The sequence below is a fragment of the Ostrinia furnacalis genome, unplaced genomic scaffold (assembly GCF_004193835.3).
Source record: "Ostrinia furnacalis isolate ACB-3 unplaced genomic scaffold, ASM419383v2 OfSCF0694, whole genome shotgun sequence".
Classification (NCBI taxonomy): Eukaryota; Metazoa; Arthropoda; class Insecta; order Lepidoptera; family Crambidae; genus Ostrinia; species Ostrinia furnacalis.
Window position 1 is genome coordinate 141,039 of NW_021130933.1, and position 15,837 is coordinate 156,875.

Consider the following 15,837-nt stretch of genomic DNA (forward strand, 5'->3'; position numbering starts at 1 on the left):
CTCACTATCACACGTTCACACACTAACTACTCAAAACCGCACGAGAAAACAATCAAAAATCGCAAATCACATTCGATGACCGAAGATCTTTGTTAACTAAAGATCCGTCCTATCATAATTAATGCTNCGTGCGTGAGTCAATGTTCGCTTCGTATGTGAGGCCTTGTCGAATAGTATCCTGTAGGTGGGCCATCGTGCGTGTTTTGTTTTCGATGTAAACTCGCGGAGATGAACAGGCCTGGCATTACTGAGTCAGTGCCTGAGGTATGGGAGCGGAACGGGAGGGTGTTTTTGAGACATCAAACGTCAGCAAGACTTCAGATGTGTTTCAGACTTGTATGCTTCTCTCACGTCATAATGTTATTACGTGTCACCCCTCCCGTGTTGCACCCATTCCTTAGGCATTGACAGCGATATGCACTTAGATCTATATTAACGAACAAATACAGTTATCTAACCGCCTCTGTGGTCTAGTGGTAAGACCACCTGCTTCAGACGCAGAGTTCGATTTCCCGGGTTCGATTCCCAGTGGGGGCAGATTTTTCTGGTCGGTTTGGTTGGTGGTAGGGCTTGTTCTAAGTCCGCCTGGCTAGCTACCACCATCTTACCTAAGTCTGTCACCATAACAACAATGTTAACAGCATTGTTGTGTTCCGGCAGTTAGAGGTAAGATAGCCAGTTCCTCCGTGGTTGAGGATTCCGGGTGAAGCTCGCTTCCACCTTCGGTCTGATCATCACCTACCATCAGGTGAGATACAGACCAAGAGCTTCCTCGTTGTGTATAAAAAAAAATTGACCACGGGCTAGAAGACGTTGCGTGGGCAGGCCTCCTGCTAGGTGGACCGACGATCTGGTAAAGGTCGCGGGAAGAGCCTGAATGCGGGCAGCGCAGGACCGTTCATTATGGAAAACCTTGGGGAGGAGGCCTTTGTCCAGCAGTGGACGTCATTTGGCTGAAACGAAACGAACAGTTATTTTTGAGTTTAAACTAAACTCACCCAGCGATATTATCGGCCAGCCGCTGCACGGGGGCCTTACTGCTCTGCGCTTCTTCTACCAGTCGCACTATCTGTGCTAAGGTACTAGCTTCGCCCGTGTGAGTCGCTCGCATTAACAAAGCACCGTTCTGGTTTATACTGCCGCCTATTACTAGGGAATCTGTGGAAAAAAAAGTGTATTATTAAAAAAAATATATATCTTTTNCGGCGTAGGTATAGGTAATACCTCAAGGGTGGTCCCATTTAAATTTAATAATAAAAAAAACAACCCCAAGTGTGGAAGATTGGGGATGAACTTTTTTATACGCAACTAGCTGACCCGGCGAACTTTGTTCCGCATTAATGGCAATAAATAAGCAGACTTTTTTTTAATTTCGAACGGGATAAAAAGTATCCTATGTCCTTCTCCTGGCTCTAAACTACCTCCCTGACAATTTTCAGCTAAATCGGTTCAGCCGTTCTTGAGTTATAAGTGGAGTAACTAACACGACTTTCTTTTATATATATAGATATCTCCGCCGATTATGAACCAATTTGAACGATTATTTTTTTGTTGAATATGTATTATTTGTGTTCGAGCATTTGAAGTCGGTTTTTTTTTAAAGTTATTAGGTTTATTCATCTCTTAAAAATTTCTCGAGTGGCAACCACGGGTCGGAAAACGTAATGTGGGTGGACCGACGATCTAGTGAAAGTCGCGGGAAGTACCTGGATGCGGGCAGCTCAGGACCGGTCGTGGAAATCCTTGGGGAAGGCCTTACACTGAAATGATGATGATGATAAAGATAAAGATACATTTATTTGTTCAAACATGTGTACATAAGGTGTTAAGTCAGCATTTAAAATGGTATCAACATGTCGTACCTTTGCGGTGTACAAATCAAATGAATTGATGATGACTGAGTTATGATATCACTGACCTTTAGTTTTCTGAACTGGCATAGACTCGCCCGTGATGAGAGATTCGTCGCACGTGCTGTGACCAGATATCACCTTGCCATCCACGGGTATTTTGGCTCCAGGGACCACCTGTTAAAAGGTAAAGATTTTCTGTTAAAATTCACAAACTTAACACAAAAAAATGTCTCTGGGGCAAGTTAAACTTTCATTGGACCCGCAATTATAAAATCAATTACAAGAACATAGGATTTTACTAAAAATGTGCATTCTCAAAATAAACTGTTTTCTTTTTTTTTCGAACGACTAAAGACCCTAAAGGCCTGCTCAGACGAAGGTACTTCTATGTTCATCATCTAAATTTATACATATAACTCAAAGGTGACTGACATAGTGATCTATTAACTCACAGCCCAAACCACTGGACGGATCGGGCTGAAAGGCATGCAGGTAGATGTTATGACGTAGGCATCCGCTAAGAAAGGATTTTACAAAACTCCACCCCTAAGGGGGTAAAACGGGATCCACGCGTACGAAGTCGCGGGGGGCCGCTAGTCCCTAATCTAACTCATTTATATTTAGCAAACAGGCTGTTAAAGGGCGGTTTTATACGTCCCAGTATTACTTAAAACCTACGGGACTATTCCCACCTCTCGTTCCCACCGCTGCAACTCCTGTGTAGCCAGGATCTACAGCTTGACCGCCAATAACCCAACCAATGAAGGTCAAGTTTGTCCCGGGGGAAAGTTAAACTGTCATTGGACCCGCAACGAAATTAATCAGAAGAACATAGGAGGAGTTCGAAATTAAGGTTCGACTTCCCTCCATTGCAAAGCGGATGACAGGTGACAAACAAAGGTTTAAAACCTTTAGGAAAAAGATTATGCACCACGGACAACAAATTAAATTAAGGGGGCCTATCTTATGAGCAATTAGCAACTACCTGCCAATAATATTTTTCACAAAATCGCTTAAAAGCACGGAAATTTTTCCTTGTCGCGACAAGATCGGTGTAATAAATTGCGGAAACAGATGTATGTTGTATTGAATTAAGCATTATATTCATGTTTATTACTTAAAACCTAACACTTCTTCGGGACAGTAAATGGGCCTGCTTGCCTGCAAAGACCCAAGCAATCTACATACCTTGAGCACATCCCCCCTTTCCACCAGGTCAATAGGGATGCTTTTCTCAGAGACTACGTTCTCATCATCGTCTAACGTCACCAGCACAGCCTCCGTAGCCTTCAGCGAGAGCAGCTTGGATAGAGCCTCGGAGGTTTTACCCTGTGGGAGATGGTTTGCTTTCAATGATGTTTGAGGTTAGGGAACTTATTTATTTATTAGGTACACCAACAAAGTCACATACATAATACAGTTCATACATTCTATTCCCACCTCTCGTTCCCACCACTGCAACTCCTGTGTAGCCAGGATCTACAGCTTGACCGCCACAAAAACCCAACCAATGAAGGTCAAGTTTGTCCCGGGGGAAAGTTAAACTGTCATTGGACCCGCAACGAAATTAATCAGAAGAACATAGGAGGAGTTCGAAATTAAGGTTCGACTTCCCTCCATTGCAAAGCGGATGACAGGTGACAAACAAAGGTTTAAAACCTTTAAGAAAAAGATTATGCACCACGGACAATAAATTAAATTAAGGGGGCCTATCTTATGAGCAATTAGCAACTACCTGCCAATAATATTTTTCACAAAATCGCTTAAAAGCACGGAAATTTTTCCTTGTCGCGACAAGATCGGTGTAATAAATTGCGGAAACAGATGTATGTTGTATTGAATTAAGCATTACGTTCATGTTTATTACTTAAAACCTAACACTTCTTCGGGACAGTAAATGGGCCTGCTTGCCTGCAAAGACCCAAGCAATCTACATACCTTGAGCACATCCCCCCTTTCCACCAGGTCAATAGGGATGCTTTTCTCAGAGACTACGTTCTCATCATCGTCTAACGTCACCAGCACAGCCTCCGTAGCCTTCAGCGAGAGCAGCTTGGATAGAGCCTCGGAGGTTTTACCCTGTGGGAGATGGTTTGCTTTCAATGATGTTTGAGGTTAGGGAACTTATTTATTTANTTGGCGCAAATAAAGGCCCAAAAACCAATAATAATAATAGCATTTAAAATGGTATCAACATGTCGTACCTTTGCGGTGTACAAATCAAATGAATTGATGATGACTGAGTTATGATATCACTGACCTTTAGTTTTCTGAACTGGCATAGACTCGCCCGTGATGAGGGATTCGTCGCACGTGCTGTGGCCGGATATCACCTTGCCATCCACGGGTATTTTGGCTCCAGGGACCACCTGTTAAAAGGTAAAGATTTTCTGTTAAAATTCACAAACTTAACACAAAAAAATGTCTCTGGGGCACGTTAAACTGTCGTTGGACCCGCATCAAAATTAATCTAAATGAACATAGGAGAATTTTAAATGTGCATTCTCAAAATATCCAGAGAATGTCATCCGGCATTAAGTCCGCCACAGTGCATTGTTAGTTTGTGTGCTGAAGTTTAAATAAATAAAAAAAAAATAAATAAAAATATACTGTTTTTTTTTTTCGAACGACTAAAACCCTAAAGGCCTGCTTAGACGAAGGTACTTCTATGCCCATCATATAATATAGATCCATTATAAGCTGCAGGGCTACTCCAAACTGCTGTTTACGTAGTTTCGGTCTATCTGCCCCTCTGCTAATGCTAGCATGTCCCTTTGCATGAAAGAGATGGCAACATTCGAAACTTCTGATAACGTTTTCGGAGTGACCTCGCTGTATTAAATAACGCACACAGAGCACTAAAAGTAGGTACGCCGTTCAAAAAGTAGTATTTTTTGTTAACCCAAATAAAATAAATATAATAGTAGTACAAATAGGTTTATCGTATCATCTCTGGCCAAAAATCCCTAATAAAACTCATTTATATTTAGCAAACAGGCTGTTAAAAGGCGGTTTTATACGTCCCAGTATTACTTAAAACCTAACACTATAATAATTTAAGTACTACGTACAGAAGTTTTACTTCGCGAAGGTATTTAAAAAATGTAAGCTCAATGTCATTAACAATATTATGGTGTAATTTAACCTGTCTCAAGAGTCAAGCACCATTTTGTTAACAAACGTCAGTGATCGGCACTGCGCCGAAGCTATAGGGCTGACTTCGGTAAAATGATGTGACGTGAGGTGCCAAACTGCGGAAAATGGCGGAGGAAATACATGATTTAGCATGAATTATCATGAATAATATTAACTACTTATTTACCTCTCAGTGTTTTGAGGCAGCTTAAAAAAGTACATTCTGTGTTTTTATTATTATTTAGGCAGTTAAAAACTGCACAGTATTTAGTACACCATTTTCTTATCCTGTAGGTGGGCCATCGTGCGTGTTTTGTTTTCGATGTAAACTCGCGAAGATGAACAGGCCTGCTAACACTGCTTCGGGACAGTAAATGGGCCAGCTTGCCTGCAAAGACCCTAGCAATTTACATACCTTCAGCACATCCCCCCTTTCCACCAGGTCAATAGGGATGCTCTTCTCAGAGACCACATTCTCGTCATCGTCTAACGTCACCAGCACCGCCTCTGTGGCCTTCAGCGAGAGAAGCTTGGAGAGAGCCTCGGAGGTTTTACCCTGTGGGAGATGGTTTGCTTTCAATGATGTTTGAGGTTAGGGAACTTATTTATTTATTTATTTATTAGGTACACCAACAAAGTCACATACATAATACAGTTCATACATTTTAACATGGTTTAACACATGATACGTATATGACCTCAATTACAGGTATACACAGCATTTCTTTTTGCAATGTTAGGGTAATTATACACTAGTAAAAACAAAAAAATTAATAGGCTAATTTCCTAAAAAATTTTTTAGTCCGTCATGTTTAATATCAAAAAATATTGGACACATATATTTTTATTTGTCAATCTAACAAATAATTACATAGTTATGGTGCGTTGAAGTTCCGCACGACGTCACAACGTGCGGCACTTTTATGCAAGCATTGACGTCACGGGCCTCTTCTTATGAACTTTGGCGCGCTTTAACTATTTAAATTTTCATTAGTTTGAAAAAGTGAAAAATACGTGTAGAGTATTTTTTGATAAGTTAACTGACGGACTAATTAAAACTCTTGCTTTTTGACCCAGGAAACATCTCTATTGAATAGAGTCTAGAGTTTAAGCACCGAACAATATAAAGGATTTAGTAATTGTTCATTTTGTTCGGTGCCTAAGTCGTTCCGAATACAGGCTTGAGTTTTGACATAAATTTAGGGAGGCCTTCACCGAAAACGTCAAGACCGGTGTCTGTGTCTGGAACTTACACATTGTCACTTTTTGCAGCGATACACACGAGCGTTTGTCAGTCGCGCGATCTTTTTGGTAACGCGTGTGTGTAAAGTTAGATGTTGTCGACTGTATCGATGCTGCATCGTGACTGAATCGCGTTTGTATCGCTGCAAAAAGATGCAATGTAAAAGAGCCCTTACATTAATAAAATTTAGATGCATAGTAAGTACAAGAAAATGAAGATATTTCAAACTAGATAACTGGATTTTCTTATACATTTTAACAATTGACAAAGGCTAAAAGTGAAAACGTATCTAAGAGGGACATTGAACGAAACCAAGGGTCGATCTATTTTAATGGTTTTGATTTATTATTTAAACTTATGTGTACAAATCTGTTGTTTTTTGCGTTTAAAAGTGCAGTTAGGTGGTTTAAAAAACATTGAAACGCTTTGAATTTGAGTCGACTTTGTTCACCTGGGTGATATCACCTGGTGAACAGATGCGAAGATCTGGGTGAATTAATTCCTAGGTGAACAAAGACAACCGCTTTAGTCGAATCAATTCACGTGGGTGATATCACCTGGGTGAAATGGTTCCGAGGTGAAACGGTTCCGAGGTGAAATGAGGACACTAAATTCCACTTTTTTCACCCAGGTGAACAAAGTGGAATAAACTTTCTCATGCCTTACCTTGGCTATATGCTCTAGCCACCGGCCCAGCGATACAAACACGAGTAACATCGGAGGCGTGTCGAAGAATGTCATAGGACTCGTGTCTTGCTGCATCGCCATTGCTGCTATGACCACCGCCAGCGAGTAGGCGTAGCTGCAGACAATCATCATCATTATTAATCATCATCATCATCAGGCCATCACCAGGGAATCGGCAAAGCTGGACTGATATCATCACAGTTCAACTTTCCTTCGGAACTAACTTGGCCTTCACTGGTTGTGTTATTGGCGGTCAAGCTGTAGATCCTGGCTACACAGGAGTTGCAGCGGTGGGAACGAGAGGTGGGAATAGTCCTGTTACGAAGACACCAACATTATCATCATCAGATCATTTAGTCTTAACTACAGGGTTGTATCCAATGGAGGATTTGGCCAACGCGCATAAAAGAAGACTATTTTTTTTCTCTGCTGAACAGTAATTTAACCCTATTTTATCATCATCTTTAATATCATATCATCATCAGGCTCCCTAGACACAGTACAATTGTGACAGTTTTAATTTCAAAATCGCTTCTTGGAGTGAATTAACTACGTAAACAAACGTCGGAGCGTTACTTTGACTAAGATAAAATGTTTTCAAATAATTTGTGTCTATTTGTATGTATCACTATCCAATAGGAAAACAATAGTCCTCTCACCTGATAGTGGTAGTCATAGAGATAAGTACGTCCATATTGGTGGTGCAGTGTCGCAGCGCCTTGATCGCTTGCTTGTAGAAGTGCCAGCCGCCGACAAACTGTAACAACAATTATTAACTATAGGTATAAGTCGCTCTGTAAGTTCAGACGAAGCAAACAGAACCTTATAGAGACGGCATAAGAGCCAATTTACTAGCACCTATGGATGAGCTACAATTCTGATCTGACATTCGCCAAACGTACTACATCTTTATGCTTACAAAACTGCACTGTACGAAAATACTAAAATCTAGGCATTTTACAATCTAGACTAAACCTATGTAAGACTAATGAAACCATAAGGGAGAGTCCGGTAATTTGGACCAGTTTTTTTCAATCCCATTTTACACATAGTTTTCTTTTGATTTTGCTAATGTTCATGGTATATAAATAAAGAGAAATTATTCAACTTACTATTTCATAGGTATTAATCAACACAATTGTTGTATATTTAGCACAAATCAACAAAATACGAGTTCAGAGCTTCGGTCCAATTTAGCCAACCGGTTCGANTGTGCAGCGTGGGGAATCCGTGCTAAATCCTCCATTTGCCTCTGGTAAATTAAGGAGGGTCGTGCTCCTGCAGTGGAGACTAAATGGCCTGATAATGACTTGCTTGGCCTCGTCGTCACCCCCAGGCACGTGTCTTGTATGTGGTATGGAGAGGACTACGCTCCTCTCTCAGTCTTCCCGAGGATGTCGTAAAAAGCGACAAGTAGGAAAGGCCTCCCCAAGTTTCCCAACCCGTATTAGGATTGTGCTCCTGTAGTGGAGACTAAATCACCTGATGATGATGGTTACTCTGTATCTCACCTGGCCTCGTCATCGCCCGGCACGTCGAAGCTCATGTCGTGTCGTGTATATGCATGCGGATGATATCAGAAGTAGCCCTATTGATGCTATCGTTTCTTTCATTAGTCCAATGCCGTCCACTGCTGGACAAAAGCCTCTCCACAACGACGGGTCCTGCGCTACATGTATCCAGATGATTTTCTCCAGATCCTCGGTCCACCAAGTGGGAGGTCTACATACAGTAAGTTTTCCAGTCCGTAGTCATTGGTGCTCCTAAAAGTTTGGCGATTCTGCAGGCTATGTCCTTCATGATAATGCGTGCTAGTCTGCAAAGGCTGCCGTGTCTACGTAAGCTTTTAATGACCTGATGATGATGGTTACTCTGTATCTCACCTGGCCTCGTCATCGCCCGGCACGTCGAAGCCCATGCCTTGTGTCCAGATGTGTTGTGACGTATGTCGTAAGAGCTCATTAGCCGTCTGGCCTATATGGTAGGGTCGCTCCTGCAGTAGACTGAATGACCTAGTGAAGACTCACCTGGCCTCGTCATCGCCCCCCGGCACGTCGAAGCCCATATCTTGCATGTGGTATGGTTTCAGCAAAGTAGAATACGAGTATGTACACCCCTACTCTTCCCGTAGATGTCTCTCCACAATTTGCCTCTGGGAAACTACAGAATTTCGTGATCCTGCAGTGAAAACTGAGTGGACTGATGACTCACCTGGCCTCGTCATCGCCCGGCACGTCGAAGCTCATATCTTGTATGTGGTATGTTTCCAGCAAAGTAGAATACGAGTATGTACACCCCTACTCTTCCCGTAGATGTCTCTCCACAATTTGCCTCTGGAAAACTATAGAAAGTCGTGAACCTGTAGTGAAAACTGAGTGGACTGATGACTCACCTGGCCTCGTCATCGCCCCCTGGCACGTCGAAGCCCATATCTTGTATGTGCGCGTGGATAGCAGAAGCGGAGCACGCGCGCGGTTGATCCACTGGTCACGCTAGCTAGTGTACAAAGACCTGGAGTGGTTTCAGGAGCGTGGTGTTTGGGCACTACAACTTTTCTCATGAAATGTAAATTTATTAGTCTATGTCTATTACTTTCGACGTAATTGTTGAACAAAGATACCCCTTCCCAGCCGGTTCCATAGCGCTGCTAACATGCGAAAATGCACTGCCTGAAAGAATCACACAGCCTATTCCGACGCGTTATGGAACCGGCTGGGAAGGGGTATCTTTGTTCAATAATTACGTCAAAACTAATAGACGTAGACTGATAAATTTACATTCGTATAGTAGAATAGCTCAAATACTAATAATACAATGCAAATAAAACATACCTTAACGACCTGGTTTTTCTTGTATTGGAAAATAACTGAAAAAGAAGTGAAAAAAATCATGTCTTTTTCTAATTCAATCTATTCTTACTTCCATAAAATGTATGAAACTTGTGTCCGTTTTCTACTTGTACTAATAGATAATTTTATTGACTATCGCATGATATCAAATATTCGCTTATTAATGTTAAGTTACCCACGTTTTCACTTGTTTTTGAAGGAAGAGGTGAAAACTAAAAATTAAAAACTTAAATCCTCGTTATTTTGCGACAAATGGGTCAAGCCCCAAATTTGAAGTATTTTCATCGATAAAATTGTATATAGATTACGCCATTAAAGTTTGATCACTACAAGCCCGGACACACTGTATATCACTATCCAATAGGAAAACAATAGTCCTCTCACCTGATAGTGGTAGTCATTGATATAAGTACGTCCATATTGGTGGTGCCGTGTCGCAGCGCTTTTATCGCTTGCTTGTAGAAGTGCCAGCCGCCGACGAACTGTAACAACAATTATTAACTATAGGTATAAGTCGCTCTGTAAGTTCAGACGAAGCAAACAGAACCTTATAGAGACGGCATAAGAGCCAATTTACTAGCACCTATGGTTGAGCTACAATTATTCTGATCTGACATTCGCCAAACGTACTACATCTTTATGCTTACAAAACTGCACTGTACGAAAATACTAAAATCTAGGCATTTTACAATCTAGACTAAACCTATGTAAGACTAATGTAACCACATTATGTAACAAACATACATAAAACCACTATTTTTAGTCCTTCTATACTTACTAAGTTCCAACAAAAGTACCAGGGCGCCATAATACGCAAGGAGTGCAGAAGAAACTGCCTCCACAAAGAATACATGCAAATAAAAAGTACCAGGAGGCTATAATACGCATGGAGTCAGCCGATCCACGAATTCAAAAAGAACAGCCTCATAAAAAAGTGTTCAATGTTGAGCCTTACACGCTTGTGATAAGGCTCACCTTTTGTCAAATAAAAACTCCTAGAGCGTCCTTAGTAAGTCACGCAAAATTGACCCTTATCCCCCCCAACCAGCTATAGCAAACAGATCTTTATAGCTTGGACATAAGAGTCATTCTCACTCGCAATATAGGCCGCAAGTACCGTACGAGACAGAACCTTATGCGGACGGGATAAGAGCTAAGCTACCAGCATTGATGGCTGAGCAAGAATTCGGATCTAAAACTCGAAATATCTAAGATTCTAGAACAACTAACAGCAAACTAACCCTTATTTCTTTGACATAAAACACCTTCTCACTTGCACTGTATGAAAACACTAAAATCTAGGCATATTACAAATTAGACTAAACCTATGTAAGACTAATGAAACCATATTATGTGACAAACATACATAAAACTCTTAGATTCTCACTAAGTGCCTACAAAAAGTACCAGGGCGTCATAATACGCAAGGAATACAGAAGAAACTCCCTCCACAAAAGAGACATGCAAATAAAAAGTACTAGGAGGCTATAATACGCATGGAGTTAGCTGCTCCACGAATTGAAACTAAACGTTTTCTTGTGATGTTGAGCCTTATACGCTTGTGATAAGACTCAATCTTTTGTCAAATAAACAGTCCTCCAACCGCTTTAGTGACTGCAAAATTGACCCTTATCCTCCCGCACCAGCTATACCAATCTAGCTCCTATGTCTCGGGTTTAAAGTCTATTCTCACCTGCACAGGCGTGGCGAGCAGGAACATGATGAGGTTCTCCAGACTGAGGCCCGGCAGCACCGCGATGTGCCCGTGCTCCATGTGCGCCATGAAGTAAGCCATGGACACCATGCAGGGCCCGCCGAATAACAAAGATATGAGGAACGCCGTCCGCCATCTTTTTATTTCTTCTCTGTGGAGAGAGATGGAAAGTTTTTAATTTTTATGATTAAGATACGGTTAAACTGGCCTTTAAGCATATTTGCTCAGTTGATTTGAAGCCTTTTGTCATAGGAATAAAGTTCAAAATTAATTAGAAGCAAATGACATTATGCGGTAAGTTGTAATAGTCAGTTTGACCTAATAGTTTCAGTAATACATGTACTTATTTATATGCGAGAGTAATCACAGGTTGTATGTAAGCTAAATCAAATTCAGTGAAAAAACAGCAAGCTATCTGAACTCACAATAAGGTTTGGAATGCGTGGATGTACGGAAGGTGACTTTTTAAAGAGTTTAAGAGAGAGAGACTTTTTGTACGTTAATAGATACTATGAAGAACGGGAATAGTCCCATTTATCTTTCAAACGAATTCGTAATCTGTGCTGTACCTTAATATAAATAAAGTAATTAGTGAAGGCCAAGTTTATCCCGGGGGAAATTTAAACTGACATTGGACTCGCAATTAAATTAATCAGAAGAATATAGGAGAAGGAATACAAATCACTTACTTGTGCTCCAAGTAGTGTGTGGTGCCCCTATCCCTAGGCCCGACGACCGAAGCCTCGAAGCCGAGGGAGTTGATCGCGTCGCATATACTCCGGGGGCCTATCTGCTCCACTGTGTTACTTTATCTTGCCCCACTGTGTATTGCATCTTGTTCCACTGTGTATTAATCTTGCCCCACTGTGTACTGTATCTTGCCCCTGGGGGCGTAAGATCACTTATTTGTGCTTCAAATACTTTATCTTGCCCCACTCTGTTTTGTATCTTGCCCCTGAGTATTAAAGACACTTACTTGTGCTCCAAGTACTTTATCTTGCTCCACTATGTACTGTATCGTGCCCCACTATGCACTGTATTTTGCCCCTAAAATGTAAGCCACTTACTTGTGCTCCAAGTAGTGTGTGGTGCCCCGATCCCTAGGCCCGACGACCGACGCCTCGAAGCCGAGGGAGTTGATCGCGTCGCATATACTCCGGGGGCCTATCTGCTCCGCCATATATTTTATTTTGCCCCTGGGGGAAAAAAGAATATATTATGTTCATCATCAGATCATTTAGTCTCCACTGCAGGAACACGACTCTCTCTAATATACTCTCATCGTCATCATCATTTCAGCCATAGGATGTCCACTGCCAAATGGACAAAAGCCTCCTGCCAGTATTAACACAACGACTTAAAAATAACTTTAAGTTTTCGTTAAATTCTTCAGATTTTCACGGCCGTATTCACAAACGATGCTTGCTTAAGTGAAGCAGCAAATAGAACGCACAGCGTTAAATAGAACTCTGTGATTGGTTCGTATCACCCTGTGCGTTACGCGCACTGTGAGACCTCATAGTAATGTTTGTGAATACGGGCGTCAATTGTCGTTTATACTGTCTAGATGTTCCTAAATTCATTCACTCATCACGTATGACAGTATTTCATTCAATCATTAATTAACTCACGAATGCATCTTACTTAGTGACAATCAATCATGTCGAGGCATCAATAGGCTAGTTGCCTAAAAAAATTTTTTTAGTCCGTAATGTTTAATATCAAAAAATATTGGACACATATATTTTTATTTGTCAATCTAACAAATAATTACATAGTTATGGTGCGTTGAAGTTGCGCACGACGTCACGACGTGCGGCATTTTTAAGCAAGCGTTGACGTCACGGGCCTCTTCTTATGAACTTTGGGGCGCTTTATCTCTTTAAATTTTCATTAGTTTGAAAAAGTGAAAAATACGTGTAGAGTATTTTTTGATAAGTTAAATGACTGACTAATTAAAACTCTTGCTTTTTGACCCAGGCAACATCCCCATTAGAGCATGTCTCTATTTTGACCCTCCCATTCACTATCATAAAATTAATTCTTTTGTCCATTCATCCATGCGTTCATTCATTCACTCATCCATAAGAACTTACTTGGAAGTTGTGAGCGCGACTGCACAAGAAACCACGCCGGGCAATTTGAGCACAGTCTTCTCTATTTTGTTGACACACGACGCGCACGTCATGCCTTTGATCTGTGAAAGAAAGATAAATACGTAGATAGGTAGGCGAATAAATAGATATGAAACGCAGTTGAAACGGCAGTTAGAGATAAGATAGCTGTTCCTCTGTGGTTGAGGATACCGGGTGAAGCTCGCTTCCACCTTCGGCCTGATCATCATTTACCATCAGGTGAGATACAGGCCAAGAGCTTCCCCGTTGGGGATAAAAAAAACAGATATGAAATGCAAATAAAACGCAGCTAAAACGTGGTTGAAACGATGCTGAAATGCAGCTGAAATTCACCAGACCCTGCATCTCCTTCTACCCGCTGCCGTCGCAGTCGGCTCGCACCTTGGCCGGGAAGCCTAGTCCCGTGACCGACCGGGCTTCGTCTGCCGCCGATATCTTTGCGGGCTCGTACTTGACTTCTGCCTTGAAACGCAGTTGGAACGCAGCTGAAACGCAGTTGAAACTCACCAGAACCTGCATCTCCTTCTGGCCGCTGCCGTCGCAGTCCGCTCGCACTTCAGCCGGGAATCCAAGTTCGGTGACGGACCGAGCCACGTCTGCCGCCGATATCTTTGCCGGCTCGTACTTGACTTCTGCTTTAGCTGCTAGAAGGGCTATTACTATTGAGTGGACGCCTGGGAACAATGGAAATAGATACTGCAGTAATTTGTATTTACTTAATACTCATTAATATTCTATGACTAGCTTTTGCCCGCGGCTTCACCCGCGTGAAATGTAGTTTGTCACAAATCGTTAACATAATCGTCGTCATAAATTATAGCCTATATGTTATTCTGGGTTATAAACAATAATACTCACGCAAAAACTACTGAACGGCAGTAGTTTTTGCGTGAACGATTAACAAACATCCAGACATTTTAAATTAATAACAAATACCAACGTTAAAGTAAAGCGCTTACCTGAGTCAGTGCTTGAGGTATCAGAGCGGCATAAGAGGGGTAACATTAAAATATTATGACGTGACAGAGCAGACAAATCTGAAGTCACGCTGACGTTCGATTGTCACAAAAACACCCTCCCTTGCCGCTCCCATACCTCAGGTACGGACTCTGTTAAGTGCTAGACCTATATTATTGCTAAAGCCTGGTCCGTGAGCACGTAGAATCCCGTCCAATGACCCCAAGCTACCCATCCTTATAGCTCGCGCGTATTATTATATTGCTGTCGCGCTCGTACACTCACTGCGGGCGCCCGTCGCACAGTCGCGACAGCAATATAATTACGCGCGAGCGATAAGGATGGGTAGCTTGGGGTCATTGGACGAAATTTTATCTGCTCGGCGACCGGAATTTAGGTCAGTTTTAGTAAGAAGACGCCAATATTGCTACACTCACCATACAGCTTGGAACAGCTCTTCTCTATGGCAGCGACGCAGGAGGCGCACGTCATGCCTTTCACTTCCAGCGTGCAGCAGGACAGTTCAACTGGTTCTGTCTGTCTGTCTGCCATGGGCGACGCTGTGCCCTGGAAACAATAATAATATTATAACAAAACCGGATAATACATTTGTCACCAACGCCTACTCTTCCCGCGGGTGTCGTAAGAGGCGACTTATGCCCCTTTTCACCATCAATCCCTAATTTTTAAGTGATCACTGTGAAAACAAAATTATTTTTATGTGTTACCTTAGGGTCACTTAAAAATTAGGGATTGATGGTGAAAACGGGCATTGGAAAGGCCAGGGGAAACATTAGGGTCACATCAAACAGAGAACGGGCAGCAACGCTCTCTGAAGAAAAACATCAATCTTTTAAACTGCGATCTCCAACCCGCCTGCCAAGCGTGGGGGTTATGGCAAAACCCTCCACTATAGTGGAGGAGGCTCAAAGTCAGCTGCAGTGGACTGTAAAGGGCTGTTGATGATGATGATGAACAAAACCGCATCAAAATCGGTCTATTTGTAAAAACAACATTAGTACCGTAATACGAAAAATACGAAAATTACCTAGATAGTCAAACAAATGTTTTCCAAGGAACGCGAACGCCACGTTTTGGAATGCAATGAGGGTTTTCGCGAATGAAAAATCCGCCAGATGGCAATACGTAGACGCGAGGTCCAAATGCTGCATGATTGGTTATTTTTGACATGATATTGACAGATATGACAAAATCCACCAAATACGCAGCAGTCAGACCCCACATCCACGTCCCGCCGTCTAGC

The 15,837-nt window shown here is 41.9% G+C and overlaps 1 protein-coding gene across 1 annotated transcript in view; it reads right to left on the minus strand.

Moving 5' to 3' along the window:
• Positions 1-15,837, minus strand: part of ATP7 (copper-transporting ATPase 1) — an 89,622-nt gene that overhangs the window by 25,228 nt on the left and 48,557 nt on the right. The window contains exons 8-17 of the mRNA XM_028299954.1: positions 15,011-15,140; positions 14,124-14,290; positions 13,578-13,678; positions 12,549-12,677; positions 11,461-11,632; positions 10,152-10,249; positions 6,898-7,033; positions 5,404-5,544; positions 4,114-4,222; positions 999-1,158 (exon numbers count right to left, since the gene is read on the minus strand). Of these exons, the coding sequence (XP_028155755.1) occupies positions 999-1,158; positions 4,114-4,222; positions 5,404-5,544; positions 6,898-7,033; positions 10,152-10,249; positions 11,461-11,632; positions 12,549-12,677; positions 13,578-13,678; positions 14,124-14,290; positions 15,011-15,140 (1,343 nt within the window). The remainder of the gene's footprint in view (positions 1-998; positions 1,159-4,113; positions 4,223-5,403; positions 5,545-6,897; positions 7,034-10,151; positions 10,250-11,460; positions 11,633-12,548; positions 12,678-13,577; positions 13,679-14,123; positions 14,291-15,010; positions 15,141-15,837) is intronic.